Source organism: Saccoglossus kowalevskii, chromosome 2, assembly GCF_978046115.1.
Source record: "Saccoglossus kowalevskii chromosome 2, keSacKowa6.1, whole genome shotgun sequence".
NCBI classification, from domain to species: Eukaryota; Metazoa; Hemichordata; class Enteropneusta; family Harrimaniidae; genus Saccoglossus; species Saccoglossus kowalevskii.
In genome coordinates, this window is record NC_140642.1 from 16,779,630 (window position 1) to 16,805,158 (window position 25,529).

The following is a 25,529-nucleotide window of genomic DNA, read 5'->3' on the forward strand; positions in this document are numbered from 1 at the left end:
CCAGTCACGTTCTCTAATGATTTAGAGGGTTTCCTCTGATTTCAAATTAATTATTACCAGTAGTATTGGATAAACTTGCAGCTCTTGCTGAAATGTACAAATCCAGAATTTTATGAGAGGGGCTCATGGTTTGAAAAATTTAAATTTGTGGTAGGCCTAATTTTGGCTTTTTGGTTGTTGTTAATTCTCTAGAGGAAAATAGTTGAGCTGAATCTGTAGGGGTGGTAAATCAAAGCAACGCTTGTATGAATAGGACTGTCACACACATTTATTAAAGAGATGAAAGAATGTCACTGTTAGACTGTGTTGTGCATGGCTATGATGTAACGCTGAATTCACTTGAATGAGGAAGTCAAGGAAAGATTAGTTTATTTTTATGTGAGCAATTTAGTTGACAGTGTATGGACGTTTACGTTCTTATGCTCTACTCAGACTCATTGCAAATACAAAACCTGTGCAAGTTAATCTGATTAAGAGATTTGTACAGACAAAATGACAAGCCCACAAAGACATCAGTTGTCATGGTCAGTTTTCCTTTACAAGTAATCCCTCATTTATTTTACTGCTGTTCTGATACGAACTTGCCCTTCTAAATCAGTTACTTATCGATACAGTGTTCTCATACTAACTCGACCTCCCAAATCAGTTGCCCAATCTTATCCTTATTACACTAGCCAAGCCAGTGTTTTTTTTTTACATTTATGAACAACTAATTGTTACACTGAATATGTTTAGAGAAAGTCATGCATTAGAAGCAAGATAGTGTGAGAAAGCGGGTGTTACAGATCAAGACAGTGTTTTAATAACATCCAAGGTATTTTTTCAATAAAATTCATGACAACTCATCTCACCGGGTGATGAAAAACTTAATTTAAGATTTCTTTTAGTTGCGTGATTATTCAGAAAGTGAGTCTCACTAAAGGTTTCACCCTTGGTTTGCTAATATTTTTATTTCAATGTTATTGTCTGGATTTCAGCTATGATAAAGAGATTAGCTCGCAACGTATTTAATTAAACGTTGAGCAATAAACGGTTGCAGCTATTAATTTTATTTTCCAATGGGTTCCAAAATTAATTCCAAGAAGTTAACTAAATTACAGAGTTCATTCTTGTTACCATGCTGTATATGCCATATCTAGTTGATAAACTGTCACTCAAAAGATAGCCGCACAAAACATTGAGGGGGGGGGGGCAAAGAAATTAATTTTTACATATTATTGTATCGTTTTCTTTTAAACTGAATCAGACATATTAGTCATATGTTCACCGCGATAAAGAAGTGATCATTTAAACAACAATGATTGGCCAAAAAAGTCATGTGATCTCACCTATTAAACAAGCTTTAGGTAGTATTTATGTGTTAGATCCCAGAATGCAATTTGTCCCTTAGAAATTTTCAACACAAGAAACACGATTGTGAATATAAAGTGAGGAAACGTGAAATATTAATATTGAAAATATTGACACATTTGTCCAATAATGCCCTCCACAATTCTTCTTTTATTACACATTGCATTAAATAAGTGATGTAGTAGCCTTACCTTTCCCATTCCTGGATTTTCCCTTCGGCCACTTCTCAACAGGCATGGTGGTGCCGGTGGCGAATTTTTCAGGAGACAATCTCCAAAGTTAGTTGGGAAAACCGGGGGCTCTGGATTCACAGGTTCTTGGGGATATGTCTGTTTCTTCTTTTTTTTGGAAGTCAAATTCAATTTTTGTGCAGCCCTGTAAAAAAAACAAATTAAATAAAATATGATAATGAAGTTTAAATAACCTTAATACATTTTCAGCTTGAAAGAGTGAAATTTTTATTATTTACTAATTTATAGTAGAAACAAATTTAAAGTGTTATTGGATGTTGATTCAACATATTGTCATCAATGACACATGAAAAGTTAGTACTGCATTAATTAAGTGATGAAAGTGTTGATTGGCTGAATTTCAGTGAAAAAAAAAACCTTGTCAATAACATTTTTAGTATCAATATCAAATGCCTAATAATGTAACAATCCAGTAGCTCATATATACAAAAAAAAATAAAAACTTAATTATCTTTTGCATGAATAAAAATAATATCATTTTAACTCAAAATTATTATTTTCAACACACCTATTTATTTAATAATTTAACCTATATTATCAGTTAATTTCTTATCATTTTAAAGAGTGGGTTGTTCCATAATACTTGATACAATAGGGGGAATGAAAACAAACTATCATTATTATGGACATAATTTATAACAATACCATGTTACGCCAACCTAGGTTGGTTAGTTTCAAATAGTACGCAACCCTTCATTCGTCATGTAACAATTGCTGTTTTGCTCTGCTGACAAATTTACCCTTGTAGACGTAAGTAGAAGGACAAATAGTGAATACTTTAATTGATCTTCCTTCCTCTTTGTTATAAATATGAGAATAAGAATAACCAGGGCTAACGGAAAGCAGATGTGTTGACCAAAAAAAAAAAACCAAGTACAGTCAAGGTAAATAGAAGAATAGTCACTGAGGAAATGCTCTTTTCCATGTAACATTTAATGGCAAACAAAACAAACAGACTAGGAGACGCCAAATGGGAGTGTTTGTTCTTACAGAAATACTAGATGTCCTCTGCTACTGCAGTTTATTCTGGGATGCAAATTAAAACTAATTTCCCTCAACCATTTCTAGATGGAGATTGACAGGAGGAAAAAAAATAAATAAACCAAGGTTTATATTTGCCAATCTTTTTCATAACGTGGCTAACTTGATACAGGTAATTTTATATCAGTCTATTAAAAAAAAGAAAAAAAAAGAAAAAACACCACAGCTGTACAAGAATTTTAATTTCCCAGTTTCATCTTTCTTTTAATTTACACAATAAACATGAGGAAATGCTCGTGCATACATGATATGTATGCTTTAGATTTTTAAAATCAACCTATACATGACACCATCCGTTGCAGAATTGCATGAGCAAAGTAACGATATGTAAATTCAATCACCTTCATTGGAATTCCAGTCACACTACACCAACCCAGGTGAGCAGATAAGTACACAAATGGTTGTGTGTGTTTTAGTTCAGTATAGAGGATTACTGTTTCCAGTATTATCCCTACTTTTAATGCTGTTCAAAGTACAACAATGTTGTGAGCCTTCAATAAATACAAAATGTGTAAGCCTTTTGAACAAGTGTGGACTTCATCAGTGTACTATAACCCGGGATAAATCCTAATGTATCCACATGCCTTGGTAATCTTCTAGGAAGGAGTCGTTGAGCGGTTGTAACAGGGACAGACATTTAATTCAGCTGCGTGCATGCTGTCGCACTTTGTATGTTGCATGTTGTAACGATTAAAAAAAATGTATGCCTGACAGCAATCTATGCAGCGAAAAATACGAAAACAGGAAACGGAGTAAAATAGAGTGCTTTACAGGGTGTGGGAATAAAGCTCTGATGGTCTACTTTTTATTGTGATATACCATTAACAAGTATAGTGAATGACAGGGGGTGACAATTTAAATACACTAGTTGAAAGAGTGGAAAACATTGATGCTTGCCAAATCACCAACACAACAACACTACACACTGCACTGAATTAAAAGAAATATTTATGCTATACTGTACATTCATATATGGAGCATTCCTAACGCCTGTCAATCACTCATTTACATAGAAATCAAACTTAGGTGGTCCTCTTGGACACTGAAGTGGACAAGAAGACATCTAAACTATGAATTGCTTGTAAGAGAATATACTGTAGTTATGCCATTACTAACTTTTCCATTTGCAAAATGGACAGGATAAGCTGTAGTGAAGTGGCAACGTTGCAGTCCGTTTCACGAATTCTGAAGTAGAAACCATTATTCTTACATAAAATTGCTTGTACAATTTTACATTTGATTCTCAGGATAACTTACTGAACTATTTCTACTCATACAATTAAGATCCAAACAGAAACATTGTGTTTACACTTAATTATTGAAAACTGAGATGCTCACTAGGGAGATACAAAATAGTTGATTGGAAAGGGAAATTTTAGGAAAACATTGAAGGTATCCCACCTGCAGGAGAGGTGTGCCACTGGGAGCATGGTATTCAGTCGAAACCCGGTAACCAATCCCAAAATGTGGTGAAAAGTGTGGGTGACTTAGTTCAACGCGGCAGATAGTGATCTGGTTATACACATGACAGCTAGCAAGACAGAACTGAATGATGTCCATGCAGTTGCTGAATAAATCCAACAATGCAGTGGCGTGTAATAGTTTTTTGTTGTCCCCACACAAAGGCCGGCATACGCTGTATGAAAAACAGCAGAATCCCCACCGACAGTGAGCCGACTCACAAAGCAGCGTCATTCAAAACACAAATTGGTAGCTTTTCATATTGTACACACGAAAATTGGCTAATCGAGTCCATTGGAACAATTGATATGGACAAGCTGGAGCAATCACAACCAATGTTATTTAAAACCACTCTCACTTTTATTGAATTTCATGATTGTATTTCTTACGAACCACACTTCTCTATGTCTACTGAAGCTGACCACTCAGGCGGAATAAAGTTGTTCACTTCTTCATACAATTTTAGCATTAGTAGACATTCAGTCTGGATCGAATGATAGCGTTTGTTTTTACTTAACAAGAACCATGATCTATGGCACACTGCACACATTATCTGATAACCAATATCTCAAAGGAAAAAGCATTTTCAAAAATGTTTTTGCTTCTCAGTATGGATAAAACAAAAACAATTTGCACAAGGTATAATATACAGATTCACAAGTAAGTATCAGTATATTTAAGTGTAAACACAAAATGTAATTTGAACTGGATATAAATAACCGCAACTTGGTTGCATTGAAAATCTGTATTGCTACATGTATGCATGAAAATTTTCAGTAATTTCATCATATTCATCGAAAGATTTTTCTCAATAGTAAAAGAATAGAATCAACCGAACAACAATTGCAATGTCCTAACTCCTTGACGTTCCAAATAGAAAACAAATCCCTCTAGAGATTAGATGACAAATTACATTTCACTCTAAGTACTGATTTTTAACTAATTTATCTGAAATAGTGATAGATTTGCTTTAAAATGACACTTGATGGGCTTCGCACGCAACTTTAAAATGTCCTTGGCAGAACAAAATGGGTAAAATGCCTCAAGATGCCAATGTAGTAAAAATAAAACTGATATGTCACAATTGAGCAGGTGAAACAACTGCTTAGGAGGGCCTCTGACATGCATGGTATGATAAAGATACATTTACACTATATATAAAGTACAACAAAGAATCCGTTTCAACCATCACTGTTTATATAAATAGATCACCTATCATAGTTGTGGTGTTTATTTTATTGCTGTCTGTTTTAGTAATGAGGCTTAGACAAGAGAGAAAATACAAATTTGATTGGCAAGCTGTCAATCAAAGTAATGAAAGAATATAAAAGTTACCATTCTAGTGGTCTTGTTGCCTGCAGTGTGATGTTGAAAAGCATGTTGTCGTCTTTTGTAGCCATTGACAATAGAAAATTCCAAACAAAACAATAAACCTTAGTCAAGCTATGATCACGACCCAGTCAGTCAAACTGACGAGCATGGCAAGAAGGTAATGAGAAATAGAATGGAAAGTTACCAACAACGTTACAGTTACCTACCCCTTAATCATGGTTCATCAGGCTGTTTCTAATCATCGGCCATCAGTGTTAAAAATGTTTCATCAAGGTTGAGGGAGACTGCAAGATTGCTAAGGTGCTCCACAGACTAATCCACACGACTTTGCTGTATTGGATACATTGACACAATCCCTATCGCACAACACTATCACTATAAATATGACAAAGTATGTGATCAATGGCAGTTGCCCAGCCAATCACAATCCAGTACTGCCGTTGGGTACTTTCAAATACCCCATTTACCGGCAAATGATACAGCATCGTCAATCAACACACTTTGCTGCATAATGAAGCTCATCACGAGTGAAATTAATTAACCAAATTTGTCAACTTCAAAATTGAGAAGACCTGGAATGACGTGAATTGTAAATGACTGATAAACTAATTAAATTTACAACTGATTTACATAGGCTCAAGGATTATGTGGAGATAATATTTTTTTTAATTAGTGAATCAAACAGGGTCAATAAACGAATATGAAATCTACCAGTAATTTTAAATATTTTTTCAAGATATGCTTGAAAGATAAAACAAAGCATGACAAGGAGATTAGTTTATCCATATAATCAGTTCATTCATACTGTATACACACGACTCTAGTTTGTCAATGTCAACCACACGAAATTGTATGTTCAATGTTAGCCTCACAGAGCTTGAAATGTTTAATGTCAACTAGACAAAATAATATGTAAAACTGTGGTACGATGACATTTTGTGAAGTCATAGAAACATTGTAGCATTCACATCTGAAATTTGAGACACATTAGTAGTAAGGATTACCTAAGCAGATTAATGTATGAACGTTCATCAAAAAATATGACCAAATGGATTAGAACTCCATAGCCTTACTTTAGTCTGAAACCAGTAAATATTATATTAAATTTGTACGAAAGACATCGAGGGACCTTTAATTTACTAAATACAGTACTAGTAAAATAACCCCCCTCCCCTCCCCTCCCCTCCCCTCATCTCCTTTGGCCATTGAACTAGAATTGATTCTAGAATATGGAATTAGCAGCTAATAATGCTAATATGGAATTATATGCATATGCTGTCAGTTGGTAGTTTTATGTTACAAATTAAATGTTTACACAAAAAACACTACACTGGCAACACTATTTCAACAAACTACAACCTTTGTATTCACACTTCACAAAATACCATCACTAGAGGGCTCCCTTTCTAAAAGCGAATTGGCAAAATGTATTGCGGACATGAATTTTCCCCACTATACCACAATCACAACAAGAAGATACCTAAAATATATCAAACTGCTCACGCCTACTTTTATTATCACCAAACAGCGTTCAATTAAGATATTAATTTATTGAATAATAGTGTACATACAATGTATATCAAACATAAATTGAATCATACCAGTTTCATTATGGGGAACTGTCCAACTGCTTTAAGCCAAAGCTTCATCTATGTAATCCACAGAGTTCCTGCCTGTGATATAGATAACATGCCAAAACAATATGGACAAGGCCAATTGTATTACAGCTTTTACTATGATTTAATTTTCTTCTGGGCACGCCACAATAAGGTGCATGTATTATAGATAACAAACATAATGTGTTAGTGGTCTATATCACTGGAAAATTGGATGTGACACCTTTGCTCTGGTGACATCACTTCTAAATGTATATGGTGCAATATGGTGCATTCCCTATGGAATCAATCTAACCAGGGTCTACATACAGGCCATATACTGACTGTAGAGTAAAACAGATGACAGAGAAAAAAAAATGCAATATCTCATTGATAAAACAGCAGTGTAAGGTGGCTTTTTTATCCATTACAACAGTACTAGCAGACTGGCAAATTAATCTGGCAGATAATACGGGAGGTAATTACTCTGCAGTGCAGACAATAGGGCTCGCAGCCATAAATTGAATACTACCATTTCAGTAATATCTTAATTTGTGAGTATGAGTTTTGTGATACTGCCGACAAATTGGTTGCATATTGGCTCAATATAAGAATGATTATAAGCAATAGTTACGAGACCACACAAACACTTGGGATTTCAGAATTCACAAGATGCTGAATGAAAATATATGGCTCCATTCATGATAAAACTGACACTACTTTCCTCTCAAAATTAAATTTATTAGGGCATTAAAATTCTTCTGATTACTGAATGATGAAAGCAAGATTTATTGAGATTTTATTTGTAGCATCAGATGTCATTTTCAGACAACAAAGATTTGAGTCATAAGAATTCAAAAATACTTGATTTTGAAATATTCGGCAAAATGTGGAAATATGAATTATTGATAAAAAATATAGTTAGCCTGTTATCTCTAGATCCGCCCTGGCATTAACTTATGAGGGATTGAAGCTGTCAAAATGAGAAAAGAATTGTGAAATTAAAAGCTTAAATACAAACAATCTGTGAGTGACAGGCTCCAGTGACTGATGAAAAGACAGCAGATATTTTAAAGTTAGAAAATGCCCAATCACTTAATTTCAAATACTGGATACTTGGGAACAGCTGATGATAAATCACAGTAAAGGTAGACATAGTCCATACACATCAATTAAAATTTCCGGCAGTTGACAGGGTCTAACATCCAGCTGACAGGGTGAGGGAATTAAATTAAACCCATGCATGTATTTCAATCAAAAAAATATGTTTTCAATGCTGGCTGTGTTACACTACCATTCTATTACACAGGCATATAATTAACCCTTTCAAAGTACATGTTTTTTTAGATATTCATACCCCTCCAATGATATTGGAATGGTCCACATCAAAAAGTCATGCTCAAATTATAATGTACGAAATACTTTTAAAAAAGGCACACAATTTTGTTTTTGTGTGATTGTAACAGAAATAGTGGATTGTATGTATTCTGCCGTGTAAAGTATTTTCAATTCATTACATTTCATTATGGTAAAAGGTAGATGGCATCGTAGAAAACCGATAAGTGATATCAATAATTCATCAGTCTTTTTTAAGATTCTCACATGCATTGATAGCGACAGTCTCGCTACTCGGTTAGAAGTTGATAAGAAATTTAATAACAAGGGTTTTATCTTCTTTCATATTCTTAACGCAGCAAGCAATATTTAGAGACAACTCGGCAGCACACTTAATACATCCCAAGTAAATCAAAACTAAAAGTACATGTAAAGTGATGGCCTGAGAAGCAGGATAAATAAACAACTGTATTAGTGATTTCTTGAAGTACGAGTCTGTTTTCTGAGTCACTGCATAACTGAGTATAAATGCCATTTATATCCCCGCGATAGTGATCGATTTTTTTTTTTACTGCTGACTGATGAATAAAACCACTATAAAACACAAGGGAAATTTTACTATCGCACCCAAGACTACTTATGAACACATGACCTTCTATTTAACTTAATTGCTGCAGCAATTCTGCTCAAAATCTTATTACTTTATCCACTGCATAGGTGTAGTAAACTCTAAAACATTTTACGATTTCACATAAAAAAAAAAGATGTATGCAAATTCAGCAAGTAGGTCATTAGTTCTTTTCTCAAGTTTTCACTCAAAGACATTGTTAGAGTGGTCAGCTTCTAGAGTAAACTGAATAACAGGTAAATAGCCATAATTAAGACAGACAGGTCAGTCATTTGATTTCATTCTATATTCAAGACTGTCCATCAAACAATTTGCTTGAAGACAAAGGTACAATAAATGGTACAACAAGCAACATCTGCTGGTCACAGGATTTTCTTTTTAAAAGACTGGCTATATTTTTGTATTCATAATATGCAGAATTGTAATCTTGTTTCAACTCAATTAACATGAATAAGATACCAGAGTAAATTAGATGACCATTTATTTGCATCTGTAGTACGAATATTTTGTGCTCTCAAATTGTTTTTTTGATGACTTATTACATACTGTTACAATTGTCACTACCAATTATAACGCATAAATGTGTTCAGCAAATATGTATAAAGTTGATAAATTTACAGAAACCCAAATTCACTGAAATAGACCAAAAGCAGGAGCTGAATCAGTGGTGTTCAAAATACACTGAAAACTTGCAATAATTTTTTTTATATATTTCAAATATATGCCTATTTTATTTTTCTATATAACCATCACAATTATTAACTAACACTAACAGCTTAACAACAGTGAGGGCTCCCTTCAAAATGCTAAAAATAGACCAATAGCTATAGCTACGTCTGCGCAAGAATGGAATACTCTTGATTGATTTACTTCAGGTACATGTAGTATGAATGTTTTATTTGAAATTTAGTTACATCATGCTAATGTCTGTTCAATGTACCCGACTAATTAAATAATGAATTAAATTCAACAGTGGGGAAAAATCAAGAATTGCATTATTACATTTCACTAGACAGTTCTCAGACATGGATTTGTCAACGGTGTAATTTCCCACATGTACTATCACCATTTATCATTGCTTTTACTCATATAAATAAAATTATTTCATTTGTGAAACATTGTCTCCTACAATCAGAATCGCATAGAAATGATAATAGCTTTCACTGACTAAAACATATTTTAATTAAAAGAGTTGACAGAACTATTCCCTAGATGGAAAAATGAAAACATTTTTGTGTATGAACTACTATGAATAAACCAAATAAAAAACAAACATTCAAAAACACATTGGCGGAATTATTTCCAAATAATGAAAAATGTAAACAATTTTTATGTTGTTTTTTATGGGCAAAAAAAATTTCAAGCAACTTTCAAAAACATAATAAGATTTTTATCTGATCAGTGTACTGATATTATACTGTCTCATATTTTAAACATGAATTATCAGTTTGCTTACTGTGGGTCCACACCCAGGGTTTCTTTGAAGTTCCTCGATAATAGTTTTTTGCTATCTGAGCTCCACTATTTGGCTGATAAAACAGGTAAATCATGGTGCAATCATTGCCTCAAAACCCACTAGATAACAGGTTGATCAAGTCAATGACGTACAGTTTACCAATATTTGAAATGCTTATGAAGTACACATGAGAATGATAAGACAAAATACACTTTAATTAAACTAAAGTAAAGTCTTAACTATATATAAACACAAGACTATGAGATGTCTAATGTTGGTAGCCAGCTACCTGTTGTGCATGTAATATAGATGTTGGTGTATTTTACGCATTGCTGGAGATCCCCATAATACTATGTATATTTGTTTGCGGATACCAATGACAATAGATTACTACAAAGAAGACTGCTGGCAGGTACATTGCCTAGAGTCTACATCAACAATGTGCAAATCGGTCACAATAATATGCAACAGCAGCCTGAACAAAATCACCAGAGGCCAGCAATGGTTGGTTATTGTGTTACTCTCCAGAGAGGAAACAATCTGTGGGTGGCCAATGCATGGTGAGGAAAAAAAGGAGACCTGTTTACTTTTATCATTGCCCAGTAATGTAAGAATAGAAGGCTCCAACAAACCTTTTGTGGACATTCACAATTCTGACTTTCAAGTTCTCCCTTTTCTTCTAAACATAAACTAACCAACAAAAGTACACTGGTTTTTAATTACTTTCCCCATCTGGTAGAGCGTACATTTTTTTCAGACAACCTAGTTTATGTGCAACGATACCATAATTGCATGTATATCACAATGACAAGTTGCCCCTCGGGCCACATTAAAAGTTGTCAGCCTTTTGAGTTTAACAATTGATGATATCCTTTGACAAAGATAGTTTGTTATAACCATTCGGTATTGTTTTTTTTCAGAAAAGTGCAATTTCGTTGTTGGGAATAGCAGTTAATATTACAGTCCGTGTGATTTTTGTGCTTGGGTGGGGCAATATATTGGCACTGTTTCACAATCATGAAAGTAAAATGAAAATATATAGATGTATTGAAAAGGATGAATAAAACATAGATTTCAACATTCTTACTAGTACTGCGGTTTAAGTAGTTATACAATTTGGTGGGCGTAGCAATTATTTACATCTGAGTAAAGGGCAAGAGACTATGTATTCACAGCCCCTTATTGTCTATTGCCAGATTCATACTAAATTCCACTAGAACCACTTGCAGTAGATCTGGGGAGTGATATTACACTGCCAGACCAATTGCTTATTGTGTGACCACACTTAAATTGGTAATCTTTAATTTCAGAAATAAAATGATATGCAAAGGGGGAAATTCACTGGCAAGGGTTTTGTCTAAATACAATCTAGTGATGCTTGCATGGTTTCCGATGAAAATACACACATGATTTAGATCTAATTAACAAATAAAAGATTGATACACACACAATGCCACAACATAGCCTTTGAAAAAAAAAAACAATGCAGTCTGAATATATGTTTACCAACCATCACTATGGATATTATCAAACCCCAGAACAGCAAGGCAAAGTAGTTAAGATTTCAACCCAGCGATCTTATTATTCTGGTTCAACAGCGTAAAGACATCACTCAGTGTTCTGTCAAATTACCGTGACAAAAACCTCAATAACAACACTAATTCATTTAAAGTTTCATGGTTCAAAATGATAAATTACAAGACTCAGAGACATTGATCTAACCTATATCATATGTTGATAAGCTGTAAAATAGATCTTGTAATTGCTCAGTAAGATAGACATCAAATATTCATTAACAAATTTATCATTAACATCATGCTCGTATTAAATTTTAAAAAAATGTCTGCCATTTATAGTACATGTATTGTCTAACCATACAATGTAAAAGACAAAAGCAAGAGTCTAATTTCAACTCAAGAATTAAACTAGTCACAAATTGCAGGTAGCTTAAATTTCTAAAATTCATTAAAAAAAGTTTATCTGCAGGAAATTACATATTAATTTATTTGGAAAATTTTAATCAAGTGAAAGGAAGATTACCGTAGGTCCCTTGATAGACAAAGCATCTAAAGGAATACTTTTCTGATTATTTGAAGTTGGAGACAAAACTTATTAAAGACTATGGTACTTGTTTGAATAGTTAAATTATCATAATGACTAACAGAACACTGGCAAAAATGTTTTCTAGAGATATATACCAGCGATCTTTCCAGTCATTTATAAAATAAAAAAAAGTGTCATAAATTATGAAACGAGCATATTAGAAAGATACATATACACGATATGAAGTATTCTCCAGTGTAATAGTAACATAAAGAATATTTGAACTAAATTCATAATTAATTTTCAATATTTCCCAACATGGTGTCACACTGTATGTAATATACAGTAGGTTGCAGGAATACTGATTATTATGACTTAGAGCAGGACAAAATGGATAGTCAAAATAGCCAATATGGTTTTTTAGACATGTCGCAGCAAATAATCAGGTACTTACCTTGCAAAGAATGAAGCAGCTGCAGAAGTATTGGAAACTGTGCTAGCATTAGAACTCATTGGTGATGATTTACTAACATTGGTTAAGGCCAGCATACCATACTGTTGATTTGGTCTGCTACTAGATGCATCAGATAAAGCACTAGATTTACTACTGCCTGCACTACTGTGGGAAGCCTGTTATGAAAAAAAAAACACAAAAACAAATTCAATATGGTTTATTTAAAAATGCAAAAACAACTGAATAGAAATGGTATTTTGACTATATAACTCGGCAAGGGAAAGAATATGCCATTTATATCGCATCAACATTTCCACAACAATTCAAATCCTATGAAAACAGTAGTGAAATGGAAATTCTGAATATGACATGTTCACACATGGCCCAAAACAACTCCACCCACTTGATTTACTGTGCTACAAGAAAACAAACCATGATTAAATGATAGCTGTTAACAAGTTTATGAACAGTCAACTCTATTTAGTCACTTTTACTACTCAAGATACAGAAGAAAGTAATAAAATGGACACTGGTGCCAAAAAACAGAATTACAGGTATTGTACCAAAACAGTGTATATCAACTTGAAATCAGTGTTTAAATCATTTCCCAACTGCTTGTGAAGCTGGAGTAAGTACAAAAGAAAAAGCACGTCACTTACGCATTCTTCATGAAAATCCTCACGAGAGGCAACTGGTAAACCTCCCTGCTTGTTCCCTAACATACTGACATGAATGCAGTGTATTGTCCCTCACAATGGTCAGTGCACTGATGACAGTCACTGAGGGGACGGTTTTGACAACTGTTACCAGTACAAGAATTCACACATGCATTTTTAAACCATGTATCAAATCACAAATTGCCCACTCTAGTGTATGTGAAAGCACACCAGTGGGAGTGAGTAAAATTCTGCTGGTTGGTTGCTAACTGCCCATACACTTCCATTAAAGCCTTTAAAGGTGATCTTACTATAATGAAATATTCATTTTTCACGAGGACAATATATGAATATTTCATAAAATTCCATTCAAATACATGTAACCATTGGCTAGCATGGATTCTATGAATATTTAATCTCACACTCTCTTACTGCATATTTAATCAACTGTTTTACAACCAAATGGATGAGAAAAAGCGAAGCAAGAATTACAAAAATACAGTTTTCCCTTATCCCACTTCCTGTAACTATATTTATTTAAACTCATGCAGGTGCCAGAAAAATTTAAATGATTTCCAGTGAATTACTTTATTGATTTAATTAATTGATCCTAATTAAGGAAAATGTTCAACAATTTGATAAGAATTGCAAGTGACAGATAATGTCATGAATAATATGTAGGCTAGAAACAATTTAATTTTCTCACTGCACAGACTGTCAATTGAATATCCCATCAAATTTGTTAAAAGAGAACAGAAGACTGGGTTTTATGCATAGCTGTAGAATGGGGTAGAAAAAATATTTTATATTTAATACTGCTTAGATCTCTAATCAGAGCCAATAATAGCCAATTCACTATGCAACGAAAATATATATGAAATACAGATTTTTTATATATAACAATGACGAATTGACCATTTATCAATATTAGCACGATTATTGTCATATCACAATCAACCAATATTTGAAGTTTTATGAGCAAAGTTGCGAAATATCAATTTCTAAATTAGGTGCGAAATTTATAGTCTTGTACTTGAACTGTGTTTGAGTAGTTTTATTGCATGGGCCAGCATTTTATTGCATGTCCATTAAATCTTTCTTTTATGATTGACATCTGTTGCAGAACCCATCACAGAACAGCTTTACAAAGCAAATCCACTAAGTAACAATAAAGATGAAGGACGACATCCCAACCTCTTTCACACATTATCAACATCAATTATAGTATTATAATACCTCCTATAATACTTTATCATACACCAGATTTTTTTCCTGTGTTTTTTACTGAACATTCAGCTTCACCCACCTGGAAAGGCAATTTTTCTAGTGGACTATTAAGTTACGAAGGTTGACATATGACCACAATTAAAACCACAAGTAGCTAGGTATAATGTGAGAATTTCAATTCTTTTTTTTTTACTCTCAAATTAAAGCAATGGTAGACTTAGCTTATCTAGTAATGGGCTCTATCAAAATCCCAACATTCAGTATATAGAATTAAGGTTCAAGAACTTTACTGAAAAACAGTAACTAGTAAATTTAAGAAAAAAGAAGCCCTGTAATTCCATATAAAACGCACACCACAACAAACGCACACACTTGATTTTGCTATTGTGTTTTTTTTTGTATACTTTTTCTTTTTTCTAGACTTGCATCCCAGCCCAGAATTTCAACCCAGGGGATTAAGGGAGTTTTGAAGCTCAATAAAATTAAAAACAAAGCCAGCTACAGCTGTTCTCAGCTCAGCAAGCAGATGTTCTCAATGAAATTTCTAACTGAATAATACTTAAAAATAAGTAGTATTGTTAGCCAGCGATTTGACGGAAACTGACCTGGAACCAGAATAGCCAATGGAAATACAATCTATATGCTGCAGATGTTACAGGGTGAATAGAAGTGCATCAAATCCTTTCATACTGTTTAGCTAAAACCAATAGTGAATTGTAAACACCTACCGATCTACTAGAATAGTGTTCAAACTCAGAAATTAGCCATGGTAGAAAGGTCTTGAGATCACAGACTAGAGGGGAAACGGTTGCAGCAGTGCTGGCCATTGCTGCTATATCATAAGATGATTTCTGACAGTGTGTTGTCTTTCGTTGAATTGTAAGCCAACAAACTTCTTTTGAAAAGTAGAATGATTGGCAGTTTTATTACAAATGGACTAGACCATTATCCTATAGGTTGGGAAGAGCCATGAAACCCCAACAGTATCCCCACTTCAGTATCTAGATACTTTAAACAGAAATCTACAAAAGTATACAGTGATATGAATCTTCAAGGAAATATTACAGAACTAAATGATGCTTTCATCAATGTTGATTAGAAATGCCACCCCTCGTCCTAATTAGTTGCATTAGCCAAGATTATTTGTTCAAAAGATGTTGATACATGGGCAGGGTCAGGAATAAGGTTGGAGAGAAAACCAATCCAAATTAAGTCAACATTCATAAACTTGACAGTAATCATAAATCTTTCAGACTCAGGGACAGTCTATTCACCCCGTCCTCCATGAAGGTAACAGACTTGATTAGTCCATTCACTTGCAGATAAAAGCGGGGCTTCGCTATTTTTACTGAACAAACTGGGAGGTCTTAATGGCCCCTGAAAGAAAACTTTTATGGGCTGTATATCTCGCATCGGAAACACAGAAGTATCATTATTTCAGATAATTTGGTACGGAAAGTGTCCTTCAGTTAACAAACACATTTCTAATTTAACTGTCCTCTTCGCACAGACTTGCTAAGTACCTAGTACATGCACTTTCTAAATGATTCTTATCAATATTAACAAGTGCCAGATAATGACATAGTAGCAAGTGCAGCCTATCCTTGTTTGCCTGGTCAGCTTCATTTCCAAATTAATACAACCACATGCTGGCAAATCAGACGGTACACCTGAGTCAAAGTTGGCTTATTAGAACCTCAGCCACTTGCCTAAACAAAAAACTTGAGGACTGGAAATTCTATACTTTGTCTACAACCAACAGTCAGTCACTCTTGAAACCACCCAGTCAACCATACAGGCAGTCTAAACAGTGTACCAGGAAAGAAAGTAGCTATGCTGTATCTTGGGAATTAACACCAAACAACTGCATTGCCTGATAAGACTACTTAGTTTCCAACTTGAGAGCCTAAGTACTGTTTAATAAAGTGACTTCTCAGTTTGTGAAATCAATGGTTTTGTTGTGTTCTCTAAATCAATGTTTCTAGGGTTAACTGCGAGATGGCTAGTTACAAGGATGCTATAGTTTGCTAATGTTGATAATAATTATCTAAGAATCCTGCTCTCTTTCTGTCTAAGGATGTTGTGTTCAAGTTTCATATACTGATTGAGTATGACAGTAAATTAATATGCATTGCAATATATAATGTAACTAAGCCTATTACCCATGTGGAAAAACTTGAATGAACTCAGCAAGTATGATAAATGTACTAAAAGAGGTTAAAAAGCTAAGTGGTGCTAAAATAGCTATTATTAACTGTGACTGAATGAAATAGCGTATGCACCAAATATTTTCACTCCAGGCTGATCAAGAAGTGAATACAAAAATCAATGGTAATACAAATTGGTACCAGACCAAAAAACAAACAAGTATGCAGCAAAACAAACTCAATATTTTAAAAAGAGAAAAGCGAAGAAAAAATAAGAAAAAGTCAAATCCAACTACACAAACTATTGTCCCACACATATATTTTTCAAGGAAAAACAAAAATTGAGAGAAGCGAAAAGAGTACTTACAGGATGGTGAGGTGGAAAGGCACTTGTAGGTGGATTATTCCAAGCTGATGCAGGCTGCATTGGCACTGGCAAGCCACTGTGTCCATCACCTTCAAGATACTGTTGTGCTTGTGCAGCTAGTTTCATTGAAGACATAGCATTGCCAAAAACACCTTTGGTTTGCCTTGGGCGGGAGTGAGCAGCGGATGATTTATCATGGGAATGATACATATAAAGGCATCGCTGCAAGGAAGAGAGATTGCGAGATCCCACTAATGCTGGGATATTATTCAGAGAAGAGGTATCGCCACTAGAATGCGCTTTCTCCAGGGAATGCACCATGGCAACTGCCTCTTGTTTAAGTTGGTTAAGGTGTGTTGCACAGACTTCGCAGCGGTTGTCCGTCCATTTCTGAGAGGTGTCAGGCACTTGAAGTTTTTCATGCAAGGTGGCTGATAGTTCATTGTCCTGCAATTGAATAAAGAAAAAAAGACAATATGTTAACACAGTTACTGACTGAAATGAGATACATAGTAAGTTGAAAAACAAAAACAGAAACACACCATAGTAGTTGTTGAATGAGTACATGTGTAAACCTCCATTGGAATAGTCTTGTTGGTGATAAAAAATCACCCACAAGTAAAGCTTGACAGTTAAATCCTCTGGCTTATTCAACTGGGACGTTAGGTCGAATCCATGCATATTCTATTGTCTTCAAATTGGAATCTGTTACAACTTTTCTATTCTCAATTTTCTTAATAGGACCAATGACTTCAGGCATAAGTGATCATTCACAATGATTCGGTCATCCATGCCCTCTGATGTACAGATAAAACTGAACTGGCAACAAACAGGCAAACAAAAGAAACACGCCTGGGATATCCCATTATATGGAAGGGGAGTCAGGGAGGGGGTCCCTGGAGAGGAGGAAAGCTAACCTTTATGCAATAACACTAATGAGAAACATAGCTGAGAATGAAATGATGCAATTTTATATTAAGACAAATTATCAATAGTTTTCCTTTCACATGCTGGAATAGCAGTGTGTACCAAGCTCAGTGAATATAAGGTGGAACATGGAGCTCCATGGGTGGAAGAAGTGAGGGTGTTATTTGACACCATTAACTTTGTAAGTGACATCATATAACACAAAGGGGAGTCAACCAAAAGCAACAGTGATAGCCTTATTCAGTAGATGGCTAATTAAATCACACACTTCCCAACAATGTCATGAACACTCTCACTCATGATGGCCGACAGCTGAAATTCTGACTACTTTTATTTATTTTCATTACACACTTTCAAGTGATAAATTAAAAGAAATAATATCCAGTTAACAGTTCACAGTGATGTTTTCGCAAAAAAAAAAGTAGTCCTGGACATCATATTATTTCAATCTTTTGGTACTGCTTACACTGTGCTCTTGGATGCTTAACCCTTACGTGGTCAAGACCAAGTGAAAGTACATGGGACTGACAAGATTAGGGTTAATGTGAATTCATTTTAATGAGGCTACATGAAAATTGCTCTGAGAACCCCGTCTTTTCCAATCTCTTCCTCAGAAAGTGAAAAGAAAATGTCAAGTTCCATGAGACGTATTATTTTACCAACATGATTTTAAATATTACAATATGAGTAAAGCTTCATCAGTTGGTGAATTATTCAAGTACTGGTATCACCATAAATCAACTACACAGTCTTAATGAACAACAGTTTGAAATTCAGCCAGACTACTAATTGCTACCATACGCAACATGGGGACACATACAAACGGATGTAAATTGTATGGACAAGAGTATGAAAACAAGTAACTGAATCGCATGCTGGGATACCCTCAACCCCATAAGCACATGTTGAGCTAACAAGTAGCACATAAACAAATATCAGACCAATACTGTTACTATGTGGACTGTAGCCATACATTATTAAAGTATGCTATGACAGCTAGAAAAGCCATGCATGAGTGAGTATTGAATTGAAAGCAAAGGAAATAGCAATTAATTTCTAATGACAACATTTTGATTGCATACACCAAACCCAATTCATTTAGAGTTCTGTTATTTTTCATTCAGAGTATGCCAATCAATATCTGTATCGGTAGATTTACTTTTTAAAAATTTAAAAATAACTCTTATATCGTTATCAGGGATTGTTTTCAAAATTGTAATTCTCAGTTTGCTGATGGTGGCATGAAATTCTACATGTTTATCGTAAGGGTCATTTCAGTGGGCAGGCTCTCACACAATAATCACTTAGAATAATAATAACAAACCTTATGATAACATGCAAGGGAAATTATTTTGTTTGTGAGGAAGCCAAATAAGCTCTCCTTCCTACACTCTCAAGTAATAAGGGATTACTAATTGAGAAATAACAGGTATTTGGAGCTTGTACAATTATCAGGGAAGACCATATATTGATTTGATGACGTTTGCAAACAAGTATGTGTGAATAAGGCAGATATGCTGCACAGCTTTGTCAATAAAAATGTAAAATATCTAAAACTGATATGTTGGGTATTGATTACAATGAGAAGCCTGATCTATTTTTATGTGTTTTTTGGGACTAAACCAATTGAAAATGGCGCCCTCTATCAAAAATAATCATGGATATATTAATTTTTATAATAAAAATCATAACATATTAATTTTAAAAGTTAAAGTTTACCAAAAATTATGTATTTTGCAAATCAATTGGAGAGATGGTCATGGAAATATCAAAACAAGAATTCACAAGAATTCGGAAGCACTATAATACAAACTGCAACATTTGATTTAAAAATAGCTAGACTGTCTGCTGTTAAATGAAGGATAAACCAGTCAGGAGAAGAGCTCCTGGCAGCGTTCCTATACGAGATCCCAATTACCAATGGCATATTAAGTTAACACTTTAAGTAACTGTGTATTATTTTTAGAACATTCCACTTTCATACTGTAACAAGGATTAACATTTGTTTTCAAAAATCACTTTGGGTTGGACCAACCTGATTTATTTCAAAGGAGAGAAGGGGAGGGGAAAGGGGAGGGTCTATCTAAAATAAGATGAAACCTCTCAATTGTCTAGAGCTCAGAATCTATTTGTCATATGTATTAGTAGCCACGCAGAACAATGAACTACATAGTATTATGCGTATTGTGGTATCCATATTTTTGCATCATTTATTACGTCCTACCAGTGGTTTAGGATATTCACAGGAAACCCTGCAATTCATTAGTATCATTATAGTCCCAGGAGGTCAATCACTGCTCCTCCTAGCTACTATTTATGTTTGTTCTAAGATGTGTTGGGTCAAGGAGACAAAACACTGGCTCTCAACTCAGAGAAAGTTTTCATATAAACTTTCACAGGGATTTGATATCCATGTTTGCAATGCTGCTTACAGTTACCTTCTACCTTCTGTGTACTAATGTCCTTATCAATATTCACAGCCATTATGCTTATGAAAACCTTAAAATATTATGTAAATATACATTAAAATATTGTTAGAGTTCAGAAAATGTTGGGATGGTCAAAGAAGTAAAAATCGAAGGATAGGCGTTTTGAAAATTAGGACAGGACTATAATCACATAAGAGTTTTGCCCTTGAACTCAGAATCATGAGAGAAGGCCATGTCAAAATAAATCAAGCAGGCTAAACCCACACCAAGACCTAGACCATATAATGGACATAAATCTCTCACTATCCATTACTTAAAGAAAATAAGGTCCATTATGGGTGGGATACTGATTATTCATCTGAACTTCCTCTGCATCAATGACAGTGACAAACTATAATACCGGTATTACTGTTGCTACCATAAAAAATACAATGCACTACAATAGGAAGAGGAAGTAAGATCAAAGAAGAAGCTTCAATGTGGTGCTGAAGGTATTGTAGGGCGAGGACATGAAGAGAATATGATATGAAAATACCTCACATTAATTTCAAATGAGCTTCATGTCGGCTGGCATACTCCACTATGATGTCATGCTTGGATCAGCACATGGCATGTGATCACTGCATGCCCAAGCATAAAATGAGGGGATTGAATGATGTAGAGATTTTCACTAAATTTTAAATTTACTGGTTTGTGACAGAAACAATACATTCTATATTTTGAATATTCACTGTGTTTATATTCAGTTCATTTAAACTGCCAGTAAAAAGAAACAAATAAGTAAAAGCAATCACATTGGGCCAAATAGTGGATATATTTTACTTAAAATTACGTGCAAATGAGCTCCATGACAAAACAATATCAGTTAAGTTTGACTAATGCTTAACACAGAATTGGCCCAATAGTCATTGGAAAAGCTGAAGTTAAGAATTATGCCAAAGAGCATGTTAATAAGTTGAATTTCTATGTTACATAGTCTATCCATCACAAATAATTAACAATTAGGTATTTTCCCCAACACTGAACATGGGAACAAGTAACATAAAAGTGGAAGGGTGGTCACCTGCGCACGCACGGGAATCGAGTCTCAAGCGACGATAACAACACGCGCCAAAAAACGCAAAGGCTCATGGGTAGACACTTGTTTGTAAGCATTGACACGCTATGGCCATCTGACACGTATGCAGGTGACGACTCCCCCGCTTTAACCCATATTACAAGTTGGAGTCACTATGATTATTTTAAAATTAAAATGTCAATCAAACCATTTTATTTATATTTTCTTTTATCTAACCTAGGTGAAGATGGATATGTCAACTTTTAATTTAAAGACATCTAATTTCAAAAAATATTTTAATCAAATGTTACACACTTTGAAATAAGCCAGTTATAAGAAATAAGTTGGACAAAATCAGTTCTACAATTCTAGACACCAGGGCTGGAGCGTGATCTCACGTTCACTGAACATACCAAAAGCATTATTCTATTTTTTCGGCACTTTCCGCCGGCTGAGCAAAAAGGAAAAATACTTGCATTCCAGGGTTAGTATGTACTTTGCTATCTGGTAAAGTATTTACTACATGAATACATGGCAAGGAAGCATTACGTACAACACAATAGACTGAAACTGAACTCTTAAACCTAAGTTTAGATTTAAAGCACCTTCTTATTGTAGGTATTATCTCACCATGGAAACATGACATGATTTCTATGACTTTTCAATTTTAAAGTCCCTCTCCAGACAGTTTAACATGGTCCAAGTCTTTCCTATGCAAAGACAAACAAATTAACAGCACCAATCGTTAAAGTTGCTGCTCACTCATCATTAAATTGAAAATATTTTTATTTCAGATTTGTATAAGATGAGGGGGGTGTTACTAAGTATTGCCAATCAACAATAAAACAGATATGTACCGAGCAACCTGAGAAGAGAAAACAAACCAGACTAATTTCAAAATAAAATGACTTGTATCCAGGGCGTGTAGGTATGAAGTCAGCTACTTATCCACAGGTACATGTAACGGTCACTAAGTTGTTAATAAATATACACTCAGCATGTCTGTTCAACATTCAGTTTGGTGAATTGGAGAAATTCATTCATTAACAAACTAACTAGTCATGTAGTGTATACAATGATCATGACGCACAACACTTATCATGAAAAAATCTCTTATATAAATGTATTGTACAAATCTATTGTACTTACAGGGGAAGGGGCATTAGCGTCTAACTAATGGAATAGTACCTAAGTATATGTATATCAAAGGAAATTATGCAACTCTTGACAAAACAATGGTACCAAAAGCAAAAACATATCAGTTTCCCACATCTGTCTATTATAATTCAGCTAAATTTAAAGATGAAATCAGATTTGTGGGCGAAAAAAAAATTCAATGTAACACATAAAATATTTAGATGGCGTATACTTTAGGAGATAATCACCAGAAAAACTTGCTCAGCAATAAAACAGTCTCAACCTATCAGATGCATCATGTAATTCCCACAGATGTTAATTTTCAAAAACAGTTACAATGCAAAGAAAGATTAGCAAGCCAGTCAGCCCTTAAATAATACTATGGGGGAATATAAATCAGGCCAGTATCACCTCTTTAGTTGCCTCAACCTTGGAGTTAAAAGGCAACAGTCATTTCAAAAATTGAAAGCATCAACTAAAATTCCCATTGAACTTGATATGATATACGGGTACAACTTTATGGCATCTGTTACTTTCAACCATTGCATGGTTTACTGGGTCCTTCCATAGTTACTGTATGGGAAAGTTTAAGAATTTGAGACAAGCCATAAATTTCTGCAAGTAAACAGCTGTATATGCCTTACAGGTGTGCTTAGCCTCTGACATTTCATTCTCCATTAGTCGACAATTAAGAATTCATGAGCCTTACACCAAAACCTGTAGTTATTTATATCTCCGATGATGCTGAAAACAGTTTTGAATGATTTAAAACAACCCACAGTTGACATTAGTACCCGGCGCATGCGGCTCTCGTGTTGGTGGAGAACAGCGCAGAGTACAATGGTTGCCATGTATGACAACCATACTTACCTGGATATGGGGGTCAGTGGACATCGCTTGGCAAATGTTTACAATCATCTGTTAGGATACACTGTGAAAACTCTAAGAGTAAACATACGGGATTCCTAAAATAGAAACCTTCTCAGACATGGGAACTGAGTTCACTTTGTACTGTACAACTCTGGATGCTAATGAAAAGAGCAATATATGCCGCACTGATTGAATTGCCTTGCTGGTTATCTGAGTTTTCATTCATCACAGTATGGTGTTAATGAATAGGGAGGAGCATTTCAACAAACAACAATGAGTAGGTGATGATTAATCCCTACCATATAAATGAATGATTGGATGAATACTATAACCAGTCAATTCAGTAAAGTGAAATGTCAGTCAGATTACCATTCAACCACTATTTCTGGTACAAAAAATCTCCCCTACGGTTTATTAGAAGAAGGAAACAATACTTTACTCACTATGAATCGAGAAGCTGCACAGTGACTGATCTGGCGCTGCAAGTTTAAAGACATTTTGATCCACCGGTTGCTGCTCTAACTGACAAAACTTGTTTCAAATTAATCTAATGTACATGTACATGTAGTTAAAAAGTTGATATGAATACCACACTTTAGCTAGTACAATAACTTGTAGGGCTATTCAAGTTAAATGTAATTAACAACTCCTTTACAACTGGTTCATGTAACAGGAGAATGGCCTACCAAAGCGACCACACTCTAAGACGAGCATTCCCTGTTACTAGCTAAAGCTCTCCGAGCTATTACATCAAATTTCCCATGACATGTACTCTCAATAGCTGTTATTCTTTCTTAAGGCTAAGTTTGTACCTGGCTTATTGTGCTATGAAAGGGATTGCATGGCAAGGTGCGATGTTGTAAAGAAAAGGCAGAAACGGTTGAATTTCTGCAGTTATTTCAGGTTACACTTGCCTCATGCAGTGACAGGCTCTATTTCAATTTAAGAGCATTTTTTGCATTTGCTGAATAGGTCTACCATTTAAAGTAAAATACCTGAAAATCAGAACGGTAGATGCCACTAAAAGTACAGATTTGCACACACAGGCAAGTCTCTATGGCAGAAGTTGACACCAGGCGCTGAATATTCATTACATATCAGGGCTGAATCTGAAGGAGTGCTTCACCCAACATGCTGAAGCCTTTCATCATACTTGTAAAGTTTACCATTATTTGTTTCTGATCAGATTTCAGTTCAATAAACACCTCGCTAAATATCACATTACATATGTAATAATAAGTAAGAGATGCATGAATATACACAGCCACACAGCATATCTATTCATGATCATACTTAGTTAAAAGGCAAACCCCAACACCACTCAGGTGGTTGTTGTACTTTCCGATTCACATCAGACCAAAATTATTATAATCCTACACTGTTCTGCTTTACAAAAGTATTAAAATAATTATGCTATCTTAGCCGAAACCCCATGTTCAATAACAGGCTGAAACCTTGGCACAGCACATGGATAGAAATTAAAAAAAGCCAAGGATATTGTTAAAAATCAGCAATTAAATAATTATATAACTTTGCAACAGCAAAATCTCAGTAGAATGTATTAACATATTTACGTATTAGCTAGATTGCAAAATTAAAATATGAACAGTTCTCATTGGGGGCTAGTGTTTTCCAAGTTTCAAAACAAACAAGTTACTGAGTAACTTCCTAGGTCTAAATAAATCTAAAATGATTGACAATGAATACTTCAGTTAGAGATAGGAAATGAAGGACAAGTTGTTTATCATGCTATATACAGAATACAT

The 25,529-nt window shown here is 34.5% G+C and overlaps 1 protein-coding gene across 3 annotated transcripts in view; it reads right to left on the reverse strand.

Moving 5' to 3' along the window:
- Positions 1 to 25,529, reverse strand: part of LOC100377557 (uncharacterized) — a 70,471-nt gene that overhangs the window by 34,311 nt on the left and 10,631 nt on the right. For all 3 annotated transcript variants that reach the window (XM_085492296.1, XM_078005316.2, XM_085492301.1), the window contains 3 exons: positions 17,344 to 17,790; positions 12,947 to 13,122; positions 1,542 to 1,725 (listed from right to left, as the gene is read on the reverse strand). In XM_085492296.1, the coding sequence (XP_085348422.1) occupies positions 1,542 to 1,725; positions 12,947 to 13,122; positions 17,344 to 17,790 (807 nt within the window). The remainder of the gene's footprint in view (positions 1 to 1,541; positions 1,726 to 12,946; positions 13,123 to 17,343; positions 17,791 to 25,529) is intronic.